At 52.7% G+C, this 26,062-nt stretch overlaps 1 protein-coding gene and 1 non-coding gene across 6 annotated transcripts in view; both read left to right on the top strand.

Moving 5' to 3' along the window:
* RAB11FIP4 (RAB11 family interacting protein 4) overlaps positions 1-10,075 on the top strand; it is a 143,029-nt gene extending 132,954 nt beyond the window's left edge. For all 5 annotated transcript variants that reach the window (XM_054459926.2, XM_054459927.2, XM_054459928.2 and 2 more), the window contains 6 exons: positions 699-839; positions 3,438-3,519; positions 4,002-4,139; positions 4,216-4,374; positions 5,947-6,090; positions 7,237-10,075. In XM_054459926.2, the coding sequence (XP_054315901.2) occupies positions 699-839; positions 3,438-3,519; positions 4,002-4,139; positions 4,216-4,374; positions 5,947-6,090; positions 7,237-7,353 (781 nt within the window). In that variant the 3' untranslated portion in view covers positions 7,354-10,075. The remainder of the gene's footprint in view (positions 1-698; positions 840-3,437; positions 3,520-4,001; positions 4,140-4,215; positions 4,375-5,946; positions 6,091-7,236) is intronic.
* Positions 10,076-25,732: 15,657 nt separating this feature from the next.
* Positions 25,733-25,804, top strand: TRNAT-CGU (transfer RNA threonine (anticodon CGU)). The gene has a single exon. It is a non-coding gene; the product is annotated as a tRNA-Thr (tRNA).
* The last annotated feature ends 258 nt before the right edge of the window (positions 25,805-26,062 follow it).

The raw sequence follows: 26,062 nt of genomic DNA, 5'->3' as shown, positions 1-26,062 counted from the left end.
GATGGAGGTCCCCTGAGCCTGCCGTTCCTGATGCTGTCTGCAGTGGTGGATTCAGGGTTTAGTTGTCCTCACCAGATGGCATGACCCTTGGGGGACATACCCTGGCCAGGGGTCCGGTCCTCCAACTTGTCACAGGGCCCAAAGATGGGCCCTTTTGTACACCCCAGAAGGTCAGCCTGGTGGAGGGGCTGTTGCCAGTGAGACGTATCCCAGACCGAAATACCAACCAGGCTGTCACTGGGGTGCTCACATCTATGTGCCCCTGGCCCTGTCCCAGGTCTGGGGCAGACTTCAGGCCACCAGCCAGGATGTGCCTATTTTGGGAGTCAAGGTGCCCAATAAGCTGAATTATTAATCAGAGGGGTGGCCGGGAAGGAATAGCACAAAAAGAAGAGGTGAGGCCTGAGGTGGTTCCAGCCAGGTGTGGCTGCAGGGACTGGTGGGGGCGGTCCCTCCCTGTGCTGCCCTGAGCGCCCCACCTTCTGACTGCCAGGCCTGCCTCTCCATGGCATGTGTGACCGACACCCCCTCTAGATGTGTGGTGTCCCTGTTCATCTCTCCAAAAGCTACTGGCCCACACGCCCTCAGTGGACATGCCAGTGACTCAGGGTCTCGGGGCCCAGGGTCCCCCGTGCCACAGCCTGGGTTGGGGTGAAATGGTGCAGGCCCCAAGAGCTTGCCCCTTGCGCTGTCCTCAGGGTGCATGAGCTGGAGGAGATGGTGAAGGATCAGGAGACCACAGCCGAGCAGGCACTGGAGGAGGAGGCGCGGCGCCACCGCGAGGCCTACAGCAAGCTGGAGAGGGAGAAGGCTACCGAGGTGGAGCTGCTCAATGCCAGGTGGGCCCCTCCACCGAGCCCCCTCCCTCAGAGGGACCCCCTGTCCTGGGGCAGCCCTGTGGGATAGGCGCTATCCCCATTTTATAGATGGGAATCTGAGGCTGAGGGGCAGCCTCTTGAGCCTTCCTAGTAGTACGAGTTCCACTTTAATACCACGAGAAACACAGAGGCATGCTCTTCAGGAAGTTCGCTAAGGAATGTTCCCAGGAGCGTGGCTCACATTTGATAATGCAAACTACACAAATGTCTGTCAAAGAGAAAAGGGCGTGGGCTGGGTCTCACATCCAGGCCTGGAGCGCCCCCTGCTGTCATGTTCTCCCCTGACCCCTGGTGGACTGAGCCAGAGCCCCAGGGCCAAGGTAAATGGAAAACCCGGCTCCTGTGCCTTGCGTGTGCCTGTGGCTTCGTCATTGGAACGTGAGGCAGGCGGGACAAGGAGCAGCCCCGGGCCAGGGATCTGAGTTGGTCTCCCATTAGCTCCATGGCCTTGGACGTACTGGGTCACCTCCCAGTGTGCCCCACAGAGCGGCTGTGTGGGTGGGTGAGCCAATGTAAGTCCAGACCCTGCCCACGAGTGAGGGCTATGATGATGCCTCTGTGATGAAGCACCTTTGCGGCCCTTGACCGAGGCCGAGGAGGCCGCCTGGGCTTCTGGCAGAGAGGACAGCTGCCCTGGCACTCCTCAGGCCCCCTGAGGCCCCAGTCTCCATGCTCAGGCTTCCCAGAGTTGCTGAGCCCCACCTGGCGGCTGGTGGGCTGCTGAGCAAATGACCGGGAGTTGGGCTCTCAGGCAGGTACCTCCCTGCCCCCATGTCCCTGGCCCTGTGCAGTTTGGTGAGGAGACTTCCCAACTCCCCAGTGTCTGAGACCTGCTTTGCTAAGTTACCCACCAGGGGTTCATTTTACATTTTGACTCTGTTCTAGAAGCTGCTGTTTTGCATCTGTTTCTGGAGACTGGTGCCTAGTTAAGGGTGACTACTCTCACTCAGCCCGCCTCGGCAGCTGGCCCAAGAGAGGTGGCTGGGACACGGGAGGTGGTAAAAGACAGTGTGAACCTGGGCCACAGGACAAAGTGCAGAAAGCCAGCCCTCAGGAACTATCTCCTAACATGTGCCCCTCACACAGCTCCGGGGGCGCCATTCATGTAAAATATCCGAGTGGTGTTCCCAGAGTCCTGCCGTATGCTTGGTTCCCTACCACTTCCACCCGCTTGGGGCCACCTGCAGGTGGTGGGGCTGAATTCCTCTCTGGAGCCCAGAGGGCAGTGGAGGCCCAGACGCCATCCTTCCAGGAAAGAGGATGTGATGGGGAGGTGGTAGGTCGAGAACGGGATGCTCTGCAGGAATTAGTGCCAGAAGTGACCCTGTTCAGTTCTGGTGCCACCGACGGCCCAACTCACCTGCACCTATTCTCAGATCATTTAAAACCGACCTGAGGCTGGGCACAGTGGCTCACGCCTATAATCCCAGAACTTTGGGAGGCCGAGGCAGGTGGATCATGAGGTCAGGAGATGGAGACCATCCTTGCCAACATGGTGAAACCCCATCTCTACTAAAAATACAAAAATCAGCCAGGCATGGTGGTGCACACCTGTAGTCCCAGCTGTTCGGGAGGCTGAGGCAGGAGAATCACTTGAACCTGGGAGGCAGAGGTTGCAGTGAGCTGAGATCACACCACTGAGACTCCGTCTCAAAACAGAGAAACAAACAAAAAACTGACCTGAACACCCAGGCTCTGTCTTCTTGTGGAATCCCTTTAGGATTCCCTTTGTGGAATTCCTGTGTGAACGCTAACAGAGGATTATTACTGTCAGAGCCCGTGCCTGTGGTCATCAGAGGCAGGTGCAGTGAGCGCTCAGAGAAGAGCCCTGGATGAGATGCTGTTGGCGGAGAATGAAAAGCCGATATGATCATTGCCTTCAAATTACAGAGTCTAACAGGAGGGCCCAGTCACAGAAGCCACGAGAAGACTGTTTCTCCATCTAGCAGAAAGACATCCCCGTGTTTGAGGATCTGAAGGATGCATACAAAAAGAATCTGCGTTCCTACTCTCTAATGAATGTTTCCACTTACTGGAAAAATAAAGGCCACGTGTGGTGGCTCACTCTTGTAATCCCAACACTTTGGGAGGCCAAGGTGGGCGGATCACATGAGGCCAGGAGTTTTTGAGACCAGCCTGGCCAACATGGCAAAACCCGTCTCTACTAAAAATACACAAATTAGCTAGGCGTGGTGGTGCATGCCTCTAATCCCAGCTATTCAGGAGGCTGAGGCACAAGAATCGCTAAAGGAGGCAGAGGTTGCAGAGCTCAGATTGTGCCACCTCACTCCAGCCTGGGCAACAGAGCAGGACTCTGTCTCAAAAAAAAAAAAAAGAAAGAAAATAAGAATGATAATTTAGTGTCCTTACTATTTTGCTTTGGCTGATACAGGAAGCTCACGGCTAAATTGTCTTTGACATAATAATCATATTCTTTCTCTCAGTTGGTTTCTGGTATCTTTCCTCTTGGAGGAAGCAGAGAATCACTGCAGACTGGCAGGCGCTTATCAGAGAGTCTCCATTCTAGGTTTCTGAGATTTGTCTTTTTCCTTTCGCCAGGGTGCAGCAGTTGGAGGAAGAAAATACAGAGCTTAGAACAACAGTGACTCGGCTCAAGTCTCAAACAGAGAAACTGGATGAGGTGAGCAGCAGATCCAGGCTTGGAGGGGCAGGGCTGGCTATCGGGAGCCTTTAGTTTATTGCTTCTGAAATTCTAAACAAATGCCCCACCCCCTAAGAAATGCAAAAAAAGTTAATAACAACTTGTGTTTCTGTATTTCTGATTTTCCAAGTTTTCTATAGCGAATGTATTTATTACTTTATACAATGGAGAAAAATTCGTTTTAGAAAGAGGTTAGCTTCTATTTGGGCTAACACCTTCAATTCAGGTTGCATCTAGCATCGTTGAAGGACTTCAGAGGCCTGATGTTTTTAGTTGTATTTCTAGAATCATCAGGGCTCTGGCCATTTCTGTAAGCCAAGACTCAGGGCTTCGTCTAAGGGAGCTGGTTTCACTGTGCATCTGCCTCGTGAAGATGGCTGACCAGACCCCAGGGACACCCCTGGACATAGTGAGCCCCTCTCTGGGAACTCTCCTCCCCTGATCGGGTCTCCCTGCTCCAGGAGCGGCAGCGCATGTCTGACCGTCTGGAGGACACCAGCCTGCGGCTCAAAGATGAGATGGACCTGTACAAGCGCATGATGGACAAGCTGCGGCAGAACCGCCTTGAGTTCCAGAAGGAGCGGGAGGCGACACAGGAGGTAGGTCCCAGGCCAGCAGGCACCAAGGCTCCTTCCAGTGTCCCTGCTCCTGCCAACCTGCTTCTCTCCCTGGCAGCTCATCGAGGACTTGCGGAAGGAGCTGGAGCACCTGCAGATGTACAAGCTGGACTGCGAGCGGCCAGGCAGGGGCCGCAGTGCCTCCTCTGGCCTAGGCGAGTTCAATGCCAGGGCCCGCGAGGTGGAGCTCGAGCACGAGGTCAAGCGGCTCAAGCAGGTGAGTCTAGCAGTCTCTGTGTCCAGTGGGGCAGGGTGGCTGGGCCCACCACGTGGGTTTCCTGTGCAGGATCTGTGGCAGGGGAGCCCAGAGCTGTAGCAGCACTGCCTGTCTGCTTCTCAGCAACCTGTTTGTCAGGGCTGACTGCCCCATTTCACAGCTCAGGAAAATCGATCCGAAGATCTCTCCCTTACGTCCATATAAAGAAATAGACCCTGCCTTGGTGCTCAAGGTGGAGGATGAGAACATACCCAGCTGCAGTATAGTGCCTGGAGGCATTGGGTTCTCCCAGAAGTAGACCCTGACCCAAGGTTCCTTTTTTTTTTTTTTTTTCAAGAGACAGGGTCTTGCTCTGATACCCAGGCTGGAGTGCTTTGGCACAATCATAGCTCACTGCAGCCTTGAATTCCTGGGCTCAGGTGATCCTCCTGCCTCAATCTCCCTAGTAGCTAGGACTACAGGCACCCACCACCATGCCCAGCTAATGTTGTTTTTGTTTTTTGAGGCAGGGTCTCACTGTGTTGCCCAGGCTGGAGGGCAGTGGTGTGATCACAGCTCACTACAGCCTCAAATTCCTGGGCTCAAGCAATTCTCCTACCTCAGCCTCTCGAGCAGTTAGGACTACAGGAGAGCACCACCACACCTGGCTAATTTACTTATTTATGTATTTATTTGTAGAGATGGGGTCTCCCTATATTGCCCAGGCTTGAACTCCTGGGCTCAAGGGATCCTCCCACCCTTAGTCTTTGAAAGTGTTGGGATTACAGGAATGAGCCACTGTGCCTAGCCAGAAGATTGCACTTCAAGGAGCGCTGCTTTAGCTAGGGACCGTTGGGTGGGGGAGTGGATCAGGAGGTGGCAGTGGCCAGGTGGTGCTGGGTGAAGTGTCAGCTCTGCCTGACCCTACAGGTGGAAGAGCCTGCAGCATAAATTATCCTTCTGAGTTTGTTCCACTGGGGACAAAGGTGCTGGTGGCTGTGCTCTCACAGAAGTCCTAAAACCCCAACCCTTCTCCTAGTCTAGGGGTGTGGTGCCCAGGGTCCCAGGTGTGAGCATTAGGGCTCTTTAGGCAAAAGCTGGAGTGTGAGACTGGTGCATGGGATCTGGGCGGGTCCACCTGGGTCAACTCCAACCAAGCAGGATTCGGAACGTGGCTGCCGGGGGAGCCAAGGAAATGAGCTGGCCAGCCTGCCCAGAGAGCCCAGAGCATCACTTCCTTCAGCAAGGGCCAGCATCACTTCCTTCACTGGGCTGCTGGGTGGGTGATGTTCCTACGCAGGGCCCAGGGAGGAAGGGATGGCCAGGAGCCTTGGCTGCCCTGAGCAGTGCTGTAACTCCTCCACAATCCCTGTGCACTCCCAGGACGCCAGTCCCCTGGACCAGGACCCAGCCCTCCTTCCCCCCAGCGCTTGGCAAAGGCTGCAACATCTATGGCCCCTTGAACCAGCTGTGACACACACCTGTGGGAATGGTGCTGGCGGCAGGTCGGGGACGGTGGATGTGGAGAAGTGGGTTCCAGTGGGCTGTGGATGCCTCTTGGGGTTGATATCGCCTTTGTCCTTCTCTCTGTAGGAGAATTATAAGCTGCGGGATCAGAACGATGACTTGAATGGGCAGATCTTGAGCCTCAGCCTCTACGAAGCAAAAAACCTCTTTGCTGCCCAGACTAAAGCCCAGTCTCTGGCTGCGGAGATAGACACTGCCTCGCGCGATGAGGTAACCACACCACCGGCTCTTGCTTTGGGGCCTGGCCGCCCGCTGTGATTCCTTCTCCCAGCCCCCTCCTACCCAGAGTGAGAAAACCAGACCAGGGCCTGGCAGAGAGTCCCATCTACAGCTACCCCACATGACAGGGCAAAGCTGTGAGCAGGGGAGGGGGCTGCTGGAGAAGTTAAGTCAGCTCTGAGTTCCGCCTGTGCTGGAAGGAGTGCGGGTTTGGTTCAGAGTGGAGTGTGAGTCTTAGGTTGGCCAGAAAAGTGCCAACATAGCCAGCTGAGTGGATCAAGCTGTGACTCTGGATTAGGCTATCACTCCCCCTCTTCCCAATCCAGAGGGGGAGGACGTTAGCATTTCCCCAGCACCTGCTTCTGTGGTGTGTTTTCATTTAATCTCCCAATGACTCTGAGGCTTTAGGAACAGCTCCACATTCCAAGCTGGGAAGGTGGAACCCAGGACCACCCAGCTAGGGAGGGAGAGGGACCCAGCTCTCTCCAAAGCCAAAGCCTACCCTTCCTGCCACACCAGAGTATGCTTATGAAAGGTCAGGCCTCCAAAATGCCCCGGCTGCATTTTAACATGAATTGTAAGACACTCTGTTACTGAGCCTTACCCTCTGCCTGGGACATGGGGCGAAGAGCTGACCTCTGTCCTCAAGGAGCTCCCAGGTGAGCTGGGCCCCAACCCCTGGGCAGAGGCAGCATGTCAGCAATGTCCGAAAGAACACTGCCCTGGAGAAGAGCAATGTGGGGCTGGGGGTGGGGAGAGGTGTTCCAGGCAGGAGACAGCTCCCCTTTGGAGTCTTAGGGGCCCTGGGACTTTGTCAGTCTTGATTTTAAATGACTTTGGCCAGTGTTTTCTACTTTTGCAAAAAGTTACCCACACCTGGGCCCCCTCTACAAACCGATCATATTGGAATCTCTGGGGGTGGGGCCTGGGCACCTGCATAGGTAATAATAGGGGCTGAGCCACTTCGACTCTCGTCCTGGCATCCAAATGCTGCGGCTGTCCTGGGGCCCACCTTGCCCAGGATCTCCTGATGCCCTCTATCGTCAGGCACTGGCCTGCGACGAGCCTGGGAGTCTGGATTCTGCCTGCACCCTATCCCAGGCCCAGCCACTGACCCGTCTTTCCCATTTCCTTCAGCTAATGGAAGCCCTGAAGGAGCAGGAGGAGATCAACTTCCGGCTGAGGCAGTACATGGACAAGATTATCCTTGCCATCCTGGACCACAATCCCTCCATCCTCGAGATCAAACACTAAGGCACGGGGCTGGCTGCAGAGCAGCCTTAGGACCCTGGGACCAAGGGGCAGACCCTGCCCAAGGATGCAGGCCTAAGCCGGGCCTCACACTCACACTGTAAATGTCTCTCTGGCCACCATGCGTTACGTGTACCCGTGTATATGTGGGGAGGCTGTGCACACGAGCGAGGGGTGAGTGGCCGTGGCTGTGGGCAGCATCCACACGGTTAGCCATGCATGCACTTTGTGGCCCCTTTGCAAGGGGCAGAGGGTACTGGAAGTGGGAGGAGACAAGGTCTGCTATCAGGAGTTACTGTAAAAACAAGAACTGGAAGCTCGTGTTTCCGGTACTGGGTAAAATGATTCTACCTCTGGGGATAAGGATTCACATTCGCTCTAGTACGATGGGCTCTTTCACCCCACTCCTAGTCCCCTTGGGAGTGGGAGCAAATTGTGATATTTCCTAGGAGTTTGAATGCCCCATATTTGTGTCCTCGCCAGCTCTTTGGCCACCTTTCAAGTCCCAGTGTTCAAGCTCAGAGAGGATGAAGGGGCATCTGGAGGGTCCACGAGATGGGGCCCTCACCAAACGCCTTGGCCACCGGCCAGCAGCCCTCTGTGATGTGTGTGCAGAGTGAACAGAGGACTCAGGTTTCATAGCAGCTAGTGCGGGGCATCCTCATCCTGTACCTATAGAGTTCATGCACTCCCCCATCCATGCTACCTACCTCCCCGTTTCTGTTTTGGTTTTAAGACAATGAAGCAGCATTCACTGCTTCATTGTAACATGAAGGGATAAAAATGAAGGAGAAAGAGGGTTTGGGACGGGTGTCTAAGGCAGGAGTTGACATCGGGCAACCAAAGAAATGAGTTTTGGGGAGGAACACAACTCCCATCCCAGTCAGTTTCCTTCCCATGGCTGCATCTTAAGATGGATGCACAGAGAGACCGTCTGCCTGGCTCCCTGTCTTCATTCTCCATGCAGCCTGGTGATGGCAGGCCTGGGTTTGGATTTCAGAATCCGACCTCCGGGCTCCACTCGTGTGGCAGCAAGACCGCTTCGTTCCAGCGTTTAGAAACACACCTGTATTTGGTTCTCAGCCAGGGGAGCAGTCGCTGCACTGGTGGGAGGCGCTTGGGAAAGTTGCAGGAAAACCTTAGTCTTCCATCCTTCCGACCCATGGTGGAAATTCACACCATGGATTTTTAATGGATCTTTTGTTCTAGGCAGCTGGGAATAGACATGGTACTTACCTTAGAGTTTTCCAGTTTATCTCAATTTTATATGGCTTGTGATTCATTTTCTTAATCCAAATATATATAAACGTGTGTGGTCTTATTTTTCCCCCTGCAGTTTCTTGTTTTCTTCAGCACATCTTATAGTATGAGAAGGAAGGTTTGGGCATGTTGGGAAGGGCGGTGGAGGGGGAGTTGCAGAAAGAGAGGGCAGTGAGGGTGAGGAGAGGGGATATGGGGACTTGGGTGTGACACCTGCTTGACAAAGGCAGGGCTGTGGCCAGGACCAACCTTCAATTCCATTCCAATCAGACTTTGCATTTGTTGGATCTCGTGGCTTCTTTTTAATCTTTTGTTGGGGATTAGTTTCATGCTGCACATAATGGGGTTGCATTGGTCTGACCCAGGACTTTGGACCCACCCACATCGGGAAGACTAGGCTAGGCAGTCGGTCTTCTAGGAGTTTCTCAGCCCCTTAGGACGCGGGTCTCCTTGGGCTCCCCCAAGGGTCTGCGAAGAGGCAGTGGAAGAAGGCATGAGGAGAGGGTCTCTTGAGAATTTGCCAATAGAAAGGAGTGGCCACGGCTGAAAGGAACAAGACAGATCCTGACATAGCTTTGGCCTGGGTGTTAGGTCAGAAGGAGTACTGGTGCGTGGGGGCCTTACCCCAGGGTTGAGTATTTTATATGTGAAATGTTATCTGCATTGGAATTTTAGAGAAGGCTGCAGAGGCCTGGGTTACACAGCCTGAGTCAGCGTGGGAAGGAATCTCTGCCACGGGAAAGGCGGGCGGAAGCTGCTGGCAGCCTGGGGTGTGCTTCAGGCTCCTCCCTCTAAGGGGCGCCATGGGAACAGGCTCCAGAGGCAGCCGGCATCTGAAAGGCCGCCGGGACCTGGTGCAGCGCCAGAGGGGCCTCTGGAGCAGGCCTGGCTTTTAAATGGGGGGCTGAATTCCAGCTCACACACACCTCAAGTCCAACCTTACTTTCTTCAGCCAGAATACATTTCTTGTAAAACCTGGCTTGTTGCTTGGCTTTTAAAGATCGTGTATGTTTGTAAAAATATTCTTCTGGGCTCAAAAGCTAGCTTGAGGGGGCAGATGCCCCAGGGGTCCCAGCTCCACAGCCCCTGGCAGATCCCAGACCCCTTGGTGGCAGGTCCCAGAGCCTAGGTGGTAGGAGCTTGATCTTTGTTTCTGCCCTTACTCCTCAGTAGTGGGGCTGCGAGGTCGTAGACAGGATGCCCAGTTAAGTTTGAATTTCAGATAGACAAATAATTTTAGAATAAATATGTTCTATCTAATACTTGGGACAGATGTTATTTTTAGAGATAGGATCTTGCTCTGTTGCCCAGGCTGGAGTGTAGTGGTATGATCATAGCTCACCGTAACCTTGAACTCCCAGGCTCAAGCAATCCTCCCGACTTAACTGCCCGAGTAGCTGGGACTACAGGCATGCACCACCACGCCCAGCTAATTTTTCTTATTTTTTGTAGAGACAGGGTCTCTCTGTGTTGCCTCACTCGAGCTGCTGACCTCAAGTGATCCACCCGCCTCAGCCTGCCAAAGCGCTGGGATTACAGGCATGAGCCACCATGCCTGGCCAGGACTGTTTGAAATGGGGAGATTTTAAAAATTCTGATGATTAGACCGAATCCTCAGACGTTCTGGTTTGATTGTTGTGGGTGTAGCTCAGGCATGGGATTTTTTAAAGAGCTGCTCAGGTAATTCCAATTTAATTGCGTGTCCTACTTGGGTTTTTTTGTTTGTTTGTTTTTATTGTTTTTGCTAAACCTGGCAACCCTACCGAGTAGGGATTAGCAGTAACTTATCTGAAATTTAGAGGTGTTTTGGGGGTGGGGTGAGGGTTTCTGTAGTAGACTCAGGTTTTACATGGCCCTGAGCTGCCCTTGCGTTCAGTTGGAAGCCACGCAAAATGAACTGAACCAGGAGTGAGCTTTGTGTACATTATCTATTAGAAAATGAAGTACCTTCTGGTTCAGCTAGTCCCTGTGCGGTGAGAGGCTTTAAGAAAGTTCTAGTAAAAATGTTTTTTTCTTTTAACTTTGAATTGGCCAGAGTTAATCCTAGGTTATTTTATTTTAAATTGGTAGAATTCTTTGCGAACTGTCACAGAGAAATTCCTTTTCATGACTTTATTTCTGACCTATTAAAACATGAACAGGCCAGGCACGGTGGCTCACGCCTGTAATCCTAGCACTTGGGAGGCAGTGGCAGGCGGATCACTTGAGCTCAGGAGTCCTAAACTAGCCTGGGCAACATAGTGATACCTTGTCTCTACCAAAAGTTAAAAAAAAAAAAAAAAAAAAAACGCTCAAGAACCTGCATGAGGGCCTAAAACAGTGGACTCAGATTTGGCTGTGCATTGGAATCACCTGGGGAGATTTGTAAGCTTCTGCTGTCTGGGCTGAACCCCCAGAGGTTCGGATTGAATTGGTATGGGGTGTGGTCCAGGCATCTAGATGTGTAAAGACCTCCCCAGGTGATGATACGCAGTCCGAGGTTGAGACTCCCCTGTCCTGCAAGGTCGTTGGCCAGAGGTAGAGGAAACTGGTCAAAGTGGCTGTTGGGCTTGTCAAGCCCGTGGCTGAATGACAGTGAGCTCTCTTGCTGGGAGGGTTCTTTTCCTGTTGTTGAATGGTCCTGTCCTGCAGGATGGGAGGCCAGATGCCTTCAGGAGCTGGTGGATCCAGCTGTTCTCACCAGCCTGGTGGTTAGCAGACCAGAGTGGGTGGGCAGGACCTGGTGCCCCTGGAATCAGTGGGTGTCATGTGCTGGGATATACTGGCTACAGGCTCATCTCAAAGAGCAGGTAGAACAGAGTCAGCAGGGAACTGACAGGTGGGGCTGTCCCCCTGAAAGCAGCCACAGAAACAGCTGCCACCTATTTGCATAGCTGAGCAGGAGGACATACTGTCTTTGTGGGTTTTGCTTCTGGTCTGTTTCCTGACTTGGTTTCCTGCCTGGGTTAATAAAGGGAGTCCCAGCTCGTTCCCTGTTAGCCAAACCAGCATCCCACTCACACACCGGACACTCCAGGTGCTAGTCCACTGGTGCTGGTGTTCAGGGGAGTTGGAGGGGGGGACAGAAGCACGGGTTCTTGGTTCCAATGAGGGACTTAGCCAGCAGAAGCCTCCAGGGGCCAGCAGGGCCAGGTGAACCTGGGAGAAATGAAGCCCTCTGTGTCCTGTGTGCGTGGTGGGGTTTAATGCATTAGCAAATTTAAACTTAAAAACTAACTCTAGGCCGGGCACAGTGGCTCACACCTGTAATCCCAGCACTTTGGGAGGCCAAGGCAGGTGGATTGCCTGAGCTCAGGAGTTCGAGACCAGCCTGGACAACATGGTGAAACTCTTGTCTTTATTTTTTAAAAAAACAAAAACTAACTTTAGATGTGATCATACCAGGAAAGTTTTACGTGGTCACCATGCCAAGAAAATGACTTTGGTTGCCCAGCAGATCCACAGCGACTCTTTTTCAAGGGCTACTGTGGATTCTAGATTGAGGAAAGGGGCCACTTAGGACTCAGTGCTGGTATCCTCCACAGTCCTTTTTCCCAGACTCTGGCCCTCCCTTTGGGACCCAGGAAATCCCCTCTAGGGTGACACTGCTGGCTAGGAAGACTGAGGCCTGCTGCGCCAAGGGGCCTCAAGTTAGAAGGGCCATGCCTTCAGTGGATGACTTTGAGCGCTGATCCTAGGGACCTGCCAGGTCCTCACTTCCTGCCCTGGGTACACACATGAATGGGGCAGCCAGCAGGAAGCAGGAGAGGCTGGAACCAGGAGCCTGCCCTACCTGCATGACAGGACAACTCTGAGGCCCTTCTGCCATATTCTCTGCTGTCCACCAGAGAAAATAGGCTGCCTTCTAGAAAGATTTGTTTCTAAAAGTGTAGACCCTGGGGAAGTATAATGCCACCACGCTCACCAGGCGAGGTTTCCCATATGACCTCCCTGCCCCGACCTCGTAGGTTGCTCCTTTCCCCATCTGTAAGGTAGAGATGTCTGCCTCGGAGCCACCAGCTGGGGATGGCATCCAGGCCATGTCTCCTGCAGGATCCAAGTGCTGTTGTCCCCAGGGTGACCCTGCCTCCTGCTGGGGCCCATCCGCTTTGCTGTGCTGCACAGGCTATTTTCGTCTGCATGGTTTGGGGTCTTTGTCCTTGTGCCTTTTCTTCCCCATCGCCACTGTACAGGATTTTCCACATTGCCCACTGCCTCCTTTTCTACATTGTCTCATCTCCCTGGCCTTTCCCGAGCCCTGTAAATGTGTCCTTTTTCAACGTGCCTCCCCCAGGTGAGGCCAGCTCTCCCGGGCACATTCATCCACAAGGATCAAGCCCCACTTACCCTTGGCTCGCTCAGCCTGTAGACTTGGTAACTTTGTACAGAATCTTTCATTATTGTCTTAAGCATGGGGGGCTAGGACCCACTTAGTCCCTCCTCCAGCCTGCAGTTAGTTTAGGAGCCTTGCATTCCAGAAAAGGGCAACTTTGTGTAAAGCAGCTTCTCCCACAGAGCTTTCCCTGCATTGTTAGCGATGTCGGGCAGAGCATCACTCTTTAACCTGGGGCACTGGCCCCAGCAGGGATATCATGGGACTGCAGCTGCTCCGTGCACCGTCTCTGCCCCCAGAGGAAGCCCTGTACATGGTTCCTGGTGCACGGCCACAGGCCTGCCTTCAGGCCACCACATCTGGTGTCTAGAACAGCTGTGGGCCCCACTTGGGCAGAAGAAAGAGGCACTAGCTGCTGCCCCTGCCTGCTGTGAACACCTGCCCAGCCCTTCCTTGTCTGCTGAGGTGCTCAGAACAGAGTGCTACTAAATACCGACTGATGTCACGGAGCGGATGGTGCATTGCCAAGGACTCACAGCTGTGGGCTCCCTTCCAGCTCCTCCCGCTTTCTTGGCTGGGTCTTCTGAGGCCTACGTGGAATGAACTACACACGTGGCCTCATCCCCAAGGGTTTGTTCGATGGCTTCTGACTCTCTGGGATTCAACTTGACTTTTTTGCCCCAGGAGGCTCTGTCTGGAAACAGGCTTAGCTTTGGTGCTGGGGTGGGACCTGCCCTGTGGGCCCCAGGGAGGGGACAGTGGGGGGTGAGGCCCTGAGGCTGTCCAGGGTCCGAGCTCTTTGCCTCCAACCTGCTTCTGCCCCAAAAGGAACAGGCTGTTGGTGGCAGGCTCCTCCCGGGGAGCTGTACTGTACAGACCAAGGTGTAAATAAACAGTTTGCTCTTCTTGCCTGACTGAACCATGAGTTTCTGTGGTTGGGGGAGGGTGGGCAGAAGAGGCCTGGTTCCAGGGCTCACAGGGACAGATGGTCTCCCTTAAAAAGAGCAGCCCCCTGCCCCCCACCAAGTTTGTGGTTCCCAGGGTGGCTGGTGCTGTCCCCCAGGGGCAGGGTGGAGTGGGGGCAGTGTCACCCTTCAGTCCCTAGGGGAGAAGACGTGGATCCCAGAAGCCTCTGTAACGCCACCATTCCAGCCACAGGGCTATGATGTTTGGAAACTTTATCCTCTGTGTGGCTATGTTCTTTCCCACTGAGGTCTTCCTAGGGGGCCAGTGGGGTCCCAGTGCCATGCTCCCTCCATGTCTGCCACTGTGGCTCCCCAGGGTGACGGCCCAATGCCTCCACTCAGGACTGGCTTCAGACCTGCCAGTGCTGCTCTCTGCTACACCATCAAGTACCAAGGTGGTCCCCAGTTGAGTCACCCAGACCCCTGGATTTCTGCCTTCTGTCTGCTCCTTCCTCTATTATAGGAGTCCAGGCATGGAAGTGGCTTCACAGGTGGCCCTGGCCCTCCACCTCCCGGTGCAGGCCCTGGTGCCATGAGTCCTCCAGGGAGGGCAGACAGTTCCTCACTCACTGGACTTAGCCTCCTGGCTCAGGAGACGTCACCTCCAAATCCTGGGAGTGTTGTGTCCTCTTGGATCTTTATTGCCTCTTTCCTCTTTTTTTTTTTTTTTTTTTTTTTAAAGACAGAGTCTTGCTCTACTGCCCAGGCTGGAGTGCAGTCGCACAATCTCGGCTCACTGCAACCTCCCCCTCCTGGGTTCAAGCAATTCTCCTGTCTCAGCCTCCCAAGTAGCTGGGATTACAGGCACCCAACACCACACCTGGCTATTTTTTGTATTTTTAGTAGAGACGGGGTTTCATCATGTTGGCCAGGCTGGTCTCGAACTCTTGAGCTCAAGTGATCCACCCACCTTGGACTCCCAAAGTGCTGGGATTATAGGCGTGAGCCACTGCGCCTGGCCAGTTCCCTCCTTCCTCCTAATATTCCTTCTTTCCTTCCCAACTTAGGCTGCCAGATTTGGCAAGTAAGAATACAGGATGCCCAGTAAAACTTTAGTTTCAGATAAGTAGTCCAATGAGCCTCATCTTTACTTGATTACAAATAGGGTCTTTACATCGCGAAGACCCTGTTTCCAAAGTAAGCTTGCATAGGTATCAGGGCTTAGGACTTCAACATATCTTTTGGGAGGACACAATTCAACTCATAACACCTATTGAAGGAGGTCCTTGGTATTGCCTCAGTTTACCATCCTGGAGAGAGGTGGGAGCGAGCACTGCCGTGTGTACAGGCTGTACCCTCTGCACAGGTGTGTTCCCCATTCACCCATTTTGCAGAACATTTCCTTACAGTTCTATTAAAAATGATGTCATCCCTGTGCCCCCTTGAGGCCATAGCACCTGCTAAAGGTGTTTCATTGTTGGATTCCTTCGACTCACCAGGCCCTCAGTTAGAGGGCCCTTTAGGGTCATGGGCTGGGCCCAGGCCAAAGCAGATGAATGGGTGGAAAATATCTGAGCACAGAAATCACTCAACCCGCCAGCATCATCTACCGAGCACCACTGTGTGTGCCAGGCACTGGGAATTGGTACAGGCAAGGCCTCTGCCCTGTGAAGTCCCCATGCTCCTGGGGGAGGGGAGAGACATAATTCATTTCCAGGGTGATGAGCACTACCAAGAGGAAGATATGGGGGGCTTCAGGAGCTGGGGGCAAGTGGATTGAGCCCACTCAGGCATCAGGTATGGCTTCTCTCAAGGAAGGAGCCTTTCAACAGAGATCTGTGGGATCTAAGGGAACTTAGACTGTAGGATCTAAGGGAACTGCCATGGGGAGGAGACTTGGAGAAAGCACAGCCCTTTCAGGGTACTATGGCTGGGAGGGGGCAGAGAGGGGGATTATGGAGGGCTGCAGCCTAGCCAGGTGGTGTAGAGTCTAGGGGGCCAAGGATGGGTCTATCAAATTCACTCACTAAGCAGATGCTTTACCAACACCTAACAGATGCGGGGTGCAGGGGAAGTGCTGGGCTCATGGCACAGGGAGCCTCTAGAATGTACAAGAGAGGTTCTTAAAACCACCCCAACCCAGCAATTCTGATTCCATTGGTGGAGAGTGGGGCTTGGACACTGGGATGTTTTTTAAAGCTCCCAGGTGATTCCAAGGTGTAGCCAATGGTGAGAATCATGGGGTATAAAAAGGGCACTTAGACTCACCTGAGGAGGCTTCAACTGAGACTTGGAGGAGGAGAGGCTGGCCAGGTAAGGGAGATGGGAGGGCAGGGCGGAAGCAGGAGAGGGAACAGCAAGTGCGGAGGCCTTGCCGTGGGGAGGAACTATGAACCAGCTAGCTCAATGGTGAGCAGGACTGTGGGGACTACGCCAAAGCATTTTAAGGTGGGGATGGCCTGGTCAGATCAGTTTCAGAGTTGAGTGATGAGAGGTGAGGGACTGGGGTGTGTCTTAGCTGGGACTGACCTGACAGAACACAACAGGCTGGGAGGCTTACACAGACACTTATTTTCTCACAGTTCTTGGGGCTGGAGGTCCAATCTTGAGGTGCCAGTGGGGCTGGGTTCTGGTGAGGCCTCTCTCCTTGGCCTGCAGACAGCTGCCTTCTCACTGTGTGCTCACAAAGGGCTCATTCTCTACTGTCACTTTGTTGTCTTAGAAGGACACCAGACCTGTTGGATTAGGGCTTCACCCATATGACCTCATTTAACCTTATTTACCTCCTCAAAAGCCTCATCTCCAAATACAGTCACACTGGGGTTAGGGTGGTGGGTGGTTGCTCGGGTGAGGGAGTTGGACTTCTCACAGCCTTGCTGGGAGGGTCTATGTCAGCCAGGCCATTTCTCCAGAAAATGATCAAAATGAGGCGGAAAGCCCGTCATTCTTAGAACCAGGCTTCAGGCCCAGGTCCCTTGGGAGCAGCAGGCAGCAGCACCACTAATCACTGGGTCCAGAGACCCATCAGGTCAGCAGCCGGGGTGCTCTGAGAGGGTGGGACCAGTTCCTCTCTTTTGATTTGTCCAGCTGGTTGTCCACTCTCTCAAGCCCTGGGGAAGAGGATTTAGCCTGATTCCTCCCTCTACCACCCTCCCCTCCCAAATCCCTGAGCCTAACCCAGTGCTTGGCCCACAGAAGGCACCAATGAGGTGGTTATTAATGATTGCTTGCACTTGTTTAGGGGTTACTCTAGACCAGGCAGTGTTCCAAGTGCTTTGCATGTCCTGGGTTATCTGTCCCTCACAACTCCCTAAGAGGTGGGTAGTATTACAGATGAGGAAACTGAGCCACCACAGGTGAACTCACTGGCCACATGTCACCTGGGATTCAAGCCCAGGCAGCAGGGATTCACCTGGGATTCAAGCTCGGATGGGGCGGGGTCACTGCAGGCTGGGAAGGCAGAGAGAACAGGCAGGACACATGCTGAGCCCTGGAGCCTGGGCCCCTCTCCAGGAACGAGGGGTTGTGACACGAGCACGACTGGAGCAGAGCCAGGAGGTAGGGCCTGCAGCCCTGCTCACAGCTATGCGGGACAGAAGAGAGGACCAGGAAGGGTGGCAGCTCCACTGTGGCTCAGCCTGGCTGGCTGGACTGTGCCTTAAAGTGGACTGAGGGGGGTCAACCCTGCACCAAGTCTACTGGGAGCAGCTGGGGGCTCCAGGGCGCAGGACCTCTGGAGCTGGCTTGAAGCCAGACCTCCCTGGAACTAACGAGGTGGCTGGGATTGGGGCTGCAGGAAGTTCCCCTCACTCTTCTGCCACCCCTGGTTCAGGTCTGGCTCTCACTTCAAACCCCAAGCTCTGACTTTGATATCACGCTTCGTCTTAGGCTCCATACTGTTGTGGCCTTTGGGTTTAAAAAGGAGCTAGAGTTTCTGAAAGGCCCAAACCAAGGGTGCAGAGGTGCTGAATTATGAGCCTACTTCCTACAGCCTGCTTGACAGCACCAAGCCCATGGGAGCTTGTGGACTCTCGGCCCTTGCTTTCTAGCCCAACTGGCCCCTCCAGGGAGAAATACCTTTTCCAGCTCTGCCACCACTTGGCCATGGTTTCAGGGTTGGCTTTCCCAGCTTACCCAGGTCAGCAGGCATCCCCTGACCAAAAGGTGGACTTTGCCAAGCTCTGGCAGAGCCTGGGCCAGACCCTCAGACCTTGGTTCTGTGGCTGGGGGGCTATAAGCATGGGCTCTGAAGGCCATCAGGGCTGGAAGGAACGTGGGAGAGTATCTGGTCCAAATGCTCCCACTAGTGAGCCCTCAAGATGAGGCCATTTTTTGAGGTGGGGCAAAGACAAAGGAGACCCACTTTGTATCTCTTTACATCTTTGTAAAGATTGAACCCAGCCCCAGGACTGAGTTCAATTTGTGTCTACGCTCAAAGTCACAGAGCCAGTGAATGGCAGGTGTGATACAGTCTCCAAAGACAGGTACCATGGATTTATTCCCTCCCTGGGTACAGGACATTCTTCCACTGAGAGGTGAAGTTTATTCTTCACCTTTTTGAATCTGGGCTAATTCTGTGACTGCTTTGATGAATAGATGCAAAAATGCATCACTTGAGGCAGAAGTGACATTCTGGGACTTTTTTTTTTTAGACAAAGTTTTGCTCTTCTTGTCCAGGCTGGAGTGCAATGGCATGATTTCGGCTCACTGGAACCTCCGCCTCCTGGGTTCAGAATTCTCCTGCCTCAGCCTCCTGAGTAGCTGGGATTACAGGCATCCACCACCATGCCCGGCTAATTTTTTGTGTTTTTAGTAGAGACAGAGTTTCTCCATGTTGGCCAGGCTAGTCTCAAACTCCTGACCTCAGGTGATCCACCCGCCTCAGCCTCCCAAAGTGCTGGGATTACAGGTGAGAGCCACTGTGCCCGGCTCATTCTGGGACTTCTGAGCTCTAACCTTAAGAAGATCAGCAGATTCTGTGTCCTCCCTCTTAAAATGCACCTTCTTGGAAAACCCAGCTGTGAGGAATCTCAAACAGCCACATGGAGAACTGAGGCCCCAGCCAAGGCGAGCAGGAGAGTGAGGCCATCCCAAATCCCCAGCAACCACCAGATGAAGCAGAACTGCCTGGTCAACCCACAGAGCCATGGAAAACAATAAAGTTGTTATTTTAAGATCTAAATGTTGGGGTAGTTGATTAGACACAGCAGTAGGTACCTGAAACACCAGGGCCTCCAGTTTCCTCTCCACCAGGCTTCCTCTCAGAAGATCCCCCATCCCAGAAGGAATCCAGCCTGGTTGACAGAGCCAGACTCTGTCTCTAAATAAATGAATAAAGCCAGGCATGGTGGTTCATGCCTGTAATCCCAGCACTTTGGGAGGCTGAGGCGGGTGGATCACGAGGTCAGGAGATTGAGACCAGCCTGGCCAACATGGTGAAACTCTGTCTCTACTAAAAATAAAAAAATTGGCTGGGTATGGTGGTGGGCGCCTGTAGTCCCAGCTTTTTGGGAGGCTGAGGCAGGAGAATAGCTTGAACCTGGGAGGCGGAGGCTGCAGTGAGCTGAGATCATGCCACTGTACTCCAGCCTGGCGACAGAGTGAGAATCGGTCTCAAAAAATAAATAAGAAATAAATGAATAAATAAGTGGCCACATATTCTCCAAAAAGTCTCAAGTTGCATTGACTTTCCCCTCCTATTAACAGCACCTTAATTTAGAGCTTTTGTGGTGGCTGTGAAATTTGATCAAAGGGAAAAGTGTCAGTTGTTACTGTACCAAAAGCAGAAGGGTCAAGCTGGCATTTCATTCCGCTGTTCACTTTAGCGGTGGATAATGAATCTTGCTCAATTTATAATTAACGCAGGGCTGTAGCTAATGGCTAACTCTCCCATTTTGTAGATGAGGAAACAGACTAAATGGAGGGTGAAGGGACACTGTACATGGCCTCTGCCAAAGTTACCCTGCATCACTAACTTTTGCCTACTCCATACAAATAACCAGCAGCCCACAAATCTAGAATGGAAAGGTGTGTAAGCTGTATATGGCCTCCTGTATCAATGAACTATTGCTTCTATGGAACAAACCACCCTCAAATCCTAAGGCATACAATGATTTATTATCTTCCTGATTCTGTAGTAGGCTGGCAGTTCTTCTGCTGGGTGTGCCTGGGCTCAATCTTGCAGCTGCATCCAGCTGAGGGGTCAGCTGAGCTGGAAGGTCCCAGATGGCCACCTGACATGTCTGGCAGACGGTGCTGGCTGTTAGCTGGAATGACCCTCAGGGCCTCTCAACCTTCAGTAGCTAGACTGCCTTTCTTCCACAGCATTCTCAGGGCAATTTCCTAAGACAGTGGAGGCAGAAGCTGCCTCTCTTGGGGCCTTAAGCTTCAGAACTTACATACCATCACTTTTGCCACATTGTTTTAGTCAAAGCAAGCCCCATGGCCCGCCTGTACCAAAAAGTGGGGGAAAAGACTCCACCTCTAGGTGGGAAAAGCTGCAAAGAATTTGTGACTGCATTTAAGCTATCCCACTTATTATGAGACGGAGTCTGGCTCTGTTGCTCAGGCTGCAGTGCAATGGTGCGATCTCGGCTCACTGCAACCTTCGCCTCCCAGGTTCAAGCGATTCTCCTGCCTCAGCCTCCAGAGTAGCTGGAATTACAGGCACCCACAACCATGCCCAGCTAATTTTTTGTATTTTTACTAGAGATGAGGTTTCACCATGTTTGCCAGGCTGGTCTTGAACCCCTGACCTCAGGTGATCCACCCACCTCGGCCTCCCAAAGTGCTGGGATTACAGGTGTGAGCACCGCACCAGGCAACCACCTATTTAAAACTGCAACCCGGGCCAGGCACGGTGGCTCACGCCTGTAATCCCAGCACTTTGGGAGGCTGAGGCGGGTGGATCATGAGGTCAGGAAATCGAGACCATCCTGGCTAACATGGTGAAACCCCGTCTCTACTAAAACTACAAAAAATTAGCTGGGCGTGGTGGAGGGCGCCTGTAGTCCCAGCTACTCAGGAGGCTGAAGCAGGAGAATGCCGTGAACCCGGGAGGTGGAGTTTGCAGTGAGCTGAGATCACACCACTGCACCCCAGCCTGGGTGATAGAGCAAGACCCCATCTCAAAAAAAGAAAAAAAGAAAATAAAAAAAAACTGCAACCTGGCCAGGCGCAGTGGCTCACGCCTGTAATCCTAGCACTTTGGGAGGCCAAGGTGGGCAGATCATGAGGTCAGCAGATCGAGACCATCCTGGCCAACATGGTGAAACCCCATCTCTACTAAAAAAAAAAAATACAAAAATTAGCCGGGTGTGGTGGTGCACGCCTGTAATCCCAGCTACTTGGGAGGCTGAGGCAGGAGAATCGCTTGAATCCAGGAGGTGGAGGTTGTAGTGAATTGAGATTGCGGCACTCTGCTCCAGCCTGGCAACAGAGCAAGACTCCGTTTAAAACAAAACAAAACAAAACAAAATCTGCAACCCTCCCCCTCCCGAAGAACGTCCTAGCCTCCTTCCCTGCTGTATTTTTCTCCCTAGTACTTCTCACCAACTGATAGACTGTATGTTTTGCTTATTTAAGAATGGAAGCTCCATAAGGGTGGAGATCTGTGCTGCTTAGTTCACCGCTATAGCCCTAGCATTGAGAACAGTATTTGGCACACAGTAGATGCTCAATGATTTGCTGAAGGAATAAATGACTAGGTGCTCTTATGACCACGCTGTATGAAGGTGAGTAAGGCTTGATTCCTGCCCACTTGGAGCTCTGTGTTCCAGAACCAGCTCCTAGGCCTACCCAGCTGAGAAGTGGACCTGGGTGAACCCACAGTGACCCCACCAAAGGGCAACTACAGTGTGGCCCAGGGTTGATAATGATTCATAGCAGGCGGTCAGAGAGGAAAGAATTCAAGAATTATTTTTCTTGGTTTTTTGTTTTTTTGTTTTTTTGAAATGGAGTTTTGCTCTGTTGCCCAGGCTGGAGCGCGGTGGCACAATCTCGGCTCATTGCAACCTCTGCCTCCTGGGTTGAAGCAATTCTCCTGCCTCAGCCTCCTAAGTGGCTGGGACTACAGGTGCACGCCACCACACCTGGCTAATTTTTGTAGTTTTAGTAGAGACAGGGTTTCACCATGTTGGTCAGGCTGGTCTGGAACTCCTGACCTTACAGGTGTCAGTCACTGAGACCAGCCCCGTTTTTGTAAAATAGACTTTTTTTTTTTTGAGATAGAGTCTCGCTCTGTTGTCCAGGCCAGAGTGCAATGGCATGATCTCGGCTCACTGCAACCTCTTCCTGCCAGGTTCAAGCAATTTTCCTGTCTCAGCCTCCTGAGTAGCTGGGATTACAGGTGCATGCTGCCACACCCAGCTAATTTTTTGTATTGTAGTAGAACTGGAGTTTCACCATGTTGCCTGGGCTGGTCTTGAACTCCTGAACTTGGGCGATCCACCCGCCTTGGCCTCCCAAAGTGCTAGGATAACAGGTGTGAGCCACTGCACCCGGCCTTGTAAAATAGACTTTTAAAGAGCAATTTTAGGTTCACAGCAAAACTAAGCAGAAAGCAGAGTTCCCCATATACCCATGGCCCCCGTATCTCCCTAGTCTCCCCTGCCATCAACATCCTCCACTAGAGTGGTACATCTGTTAAAACTGATGATCCTGCATTGACACATCATCACCCAAAGTACATAGTTTACACTAGGGTTCACTCTTGGTGTTGAACATTCTACGAGATTTTTTTTTTATTTTTCCCAGCCCAGAACCCCTCTATGGGTTTTGACAAATATATAATGATATGTATCCACCATTATATCATGCAGAATAGTTTCGCTGCCCTAAAAACCCTCTGTGCCCTATCTACTCATCCTTCCCACCCCTCAACCCCTGGCAACCATTGATATTTTTACTGTCTCCACAGTTTTGCCTTTTTTAGAATGTCATATAATACAGTATGTAGCCTTTTCAGTTTAGCTTGTCTCAGTCCGTTTTGTGCTGCTAAGACAGAATACCATAGACTAGGTAATTTATAATGCACAGAAATTTATTGGCTCATGGGATGGAGGCTGGAAAGCCCAAGACCGAGGAGCTGGCATTTGGTGAGGACCTTCTTGCTTCATCAACCCACAGAGGCAGGGCAAAGAGAGGGTGGGAAGGCGAACTTCTTTTATAAGAAAGCTACTTGCTCCATAATGAACCCACTCCTTCGAGAATGGCATTAATGCATTTATGAGGGTAGTGGCCCCATGACCCAAACACTTCCCACTAGGTCCCATCTCCAAGACCACCACATTGGGGATCAAGTTTCTAACACATGAACTTTAGGGGACACATTCAAACCATAGCAGTAATACGCATTTTCACTTAGTAATATACATTGAAGGTTCTTCTGTGTTTTCTCATGACTTGGTAGTTCATTTCTTCCTTTTCACAGACTTAATTTTTCAGAGCAGTTTTAGATTCACAGCAAAACTGAGCACAAAGTACAGAGTTCCCACATACTCTCTGCCCTCCCAACTGCACAGCTTCCCCTGAACAAGAGTTGTGCACTTGTTATAACTGACGAAAAGATCCACTTTATCTTTTCTTGTGATGTGTTGTCCAGGCTAGGGTACAGTAGCACAATCATAGCTCACTGCAACCTTGAACTCCTGAGCTCGAGTGATCCTCCTGCCTCAGCCTACCAAGTAGCTAGGACTATAGGTGCTATCATGCCTGCCTTGTTTTAGTTTATTTTTTGTAGAGATGAGGTCTCACAATATCGCCCAGGCTAGTTTCTAACTATTGGCCTCAAGTGATCCTCCCACCTTGGCCTCCCAAGGGAAGCCTGGGATTATAGGCATGAGCAACCATACCCAGCCTTTTGCCCATTTTTAAGTGAGTCTGTTGTTGTTGAGTGGTAGGAGTCTAAATTTTATTTTGGATAACAATCCCTTATTAGATATCTGATTTGCAATATTTTCTCCCATTCCACAGATGGCCTTTCATTTTTTGCTGTGCAGTTTTTATAAAGTCTGACTTGGTCCTATTTGTCTATTCTTGCTTTTGGTGTCATATCCAAAAAAATCATTGCCACATCTAATGTTGTAGACCTTTCCCCGCTGTTTTCTTTCAGGATTTTTATAGTTACAGGTCTTATGTTTATGTCCTAAATCCATTTTGAGGTAATTTTTGTATATGGTGCTAGGTTAGGGTCCAACTTCATTCTTTTGCATGTGGATATCCAGTTTTTCCAGTATCATTAGTTGAGTCCAGAGATCCGCCTGCTTCGGCCTCCCAAAGTGCTGGAATTACAGGCGTGAGCCACCGCGCCTGGCCGAGTCCAGAGAGTTTTTAAAAGCATAAAGAGGAGGCCAGACACGGTGGTTCATGCCTGTAATCCCAGCACTTTAGGAGGCTGAGGCGGGTGGATCACCTGAGGTAAGGAGTTTGAGATCAGCCTGGCCAACATGATGAAACCCTATTTCTACTAAAAATACAAAAAATTAGCCGGGAGTAGTGGCAGGTGCCTGTAATCCCAGCTACTTGGAAGGCTGAGGTAGAATTGCTTGAATCCAGGAGGTGGAGGTTGGAGTGAGCCGAGATCGTGCCATTGCACTCCAGCCTGGGCAGAGTGAGACTCTGCCTCTAGAAAAAAAAAAAAAAAAAAAAAAAAAAAAATTCTGCACACAAATAAGGCTTAATTTGGCAGTGGTGGTGGCAGGGTGGCTGTCCCCAGCGAGCATGAGCCCTGCCCTGAGAGAAGGGCTTCTCTTCCCCCACCCATGCAGACTCACCTCTCTCCTGAACAGATGCTGTGGCCACAGGCCAAACAAGGACAGAGGGACCTAATTCCCCCCTTTATTTAATTTAAGGAAAATAAAAGATTTACCAAAAAAGAATACAGTATCCTAATAGGCACTCGTGTTTCCAGTCCCTCACCTCTGCCTCTTCCATAGAATAGAAACAAAACAGTGCCAATTAAGTTAAAGTCCCCTTTGTCCCCCATCCCCAGTCCCAGGCTCCCTCTCTGTTTTTCCAGTAAAATTTCACGTGTGTTTCTGGGCTCTGCCCATGCTGAGAGTCAGTCCTTTGAATCCGGATGGTTCCTTTTCATCGTGACCTACTGTTCCACGGTATGAGAGCCTATATGATTCTGCCAGTCGGGTCGCCATGACATCCCTGGGGGCCTCTCCTAGCGTGCCCACCTCAGCTCCTCCGGGGCAAGGTCATCCAGGCTACACAGATGCTCAGAGTCCTCCTTGCCAGGGGCTTTAAGGGCAGCGAGCTGAACCCGAGGAAGGTCGTGCTTCGTGCAGGGCCATCGAGGAAAGGTCACCTCCCGGCGCCCCGAGCCTGACCCCATGCCCCAGGCTCCCCTCGTCTTCCTCGGAGCGCTGGCCCCGTCCCAGTCCCGGCCCCCCGCCGCGCCGCCCTTCTTCTTGCGCCCTGGTCCCCGCTAACCCGGCCCGAGCGCCCACGGACCCTGCCCGGCCCGACGGAAATGACCCGGCCAGGGTCACACACGGCCCCGGCCCGCTCCGCTGCGGCCATCTCCGCTTCCGCTTCCGCCTCTGCCGAGGCTTCTCTCCGACTCAGGCACGGGTCTGTGCCGTAGCTTTCGACCCCACCGCCAGGCCGCTGCCTGCTCTGGGCGCGGGCTGGGTCTCGGGGCGTCGCTCACGGCGGGCGAGGGGCGAGAGACGAGGGGGGAGGGCCGGGCTCTCTCAAGACGCCGGTTCGGGTCCCGCAGGCGGCGGGCGCGGGACGTGCCCCTGACCAGGCGGGAGCATAGCTCGCAGAGTCAGGCCCGGGCTTGCGGGTGGGGCTTGCGGGGGCGGGGCGGGGCCGGGGGCGGGGCCGAGGCCGCCTCTCCCAGCCGGTACTACCTCCCCTCCACTGAGAGATTCCACCGTTTCCTGGGCTGTCAGGCGCGGTGGCCAAGTGGTAAGGCGTCGGTCTCGTAAACCGAAGATCGCGGGTTCGAACCCCGTCCGTGCCTGAGACCCAAAGTAGGGTTTTGGCTGTGGGGAAGTCGGGTTTTCTCCACGTACGCCGTCCCTTCTACGTGGCATTTTTTCCATTTTCGGATTCTGTTCAGGCGCCCTCCAGTTCGTCTCCTGCTCCGGGCTCCGTGGTCCGACGGGGCCGGTGCACCTGGGCTTCGAGACTGCAGGGTCCATCTTACAGATGAGTTCGGCCCCCGCCACGCTGCCCCCTCGCCGCTGGTCCCCGCGTCTGCTTTCCCCCAGCCGCATTT

This window comes from Pongo pygmaeus, chromosome 19 (assembly GCF_028885625.2).
Source record: "Pongo pygmaeus isolate AG05252 chromosome 19, NHGRI_mPonPyg2-v2.0_pri, whole genome shotgun sequence".
NCBI lineage: Eukaryota > Metazoa > Chordata > Mammalia > Primates > Hominidae > Pongo > Pongo pygmaeus.
Note: the sequence above shows the minus strand (reverse complement) of the source record. Positions and strands in the feature narration are given on the sequence as shown.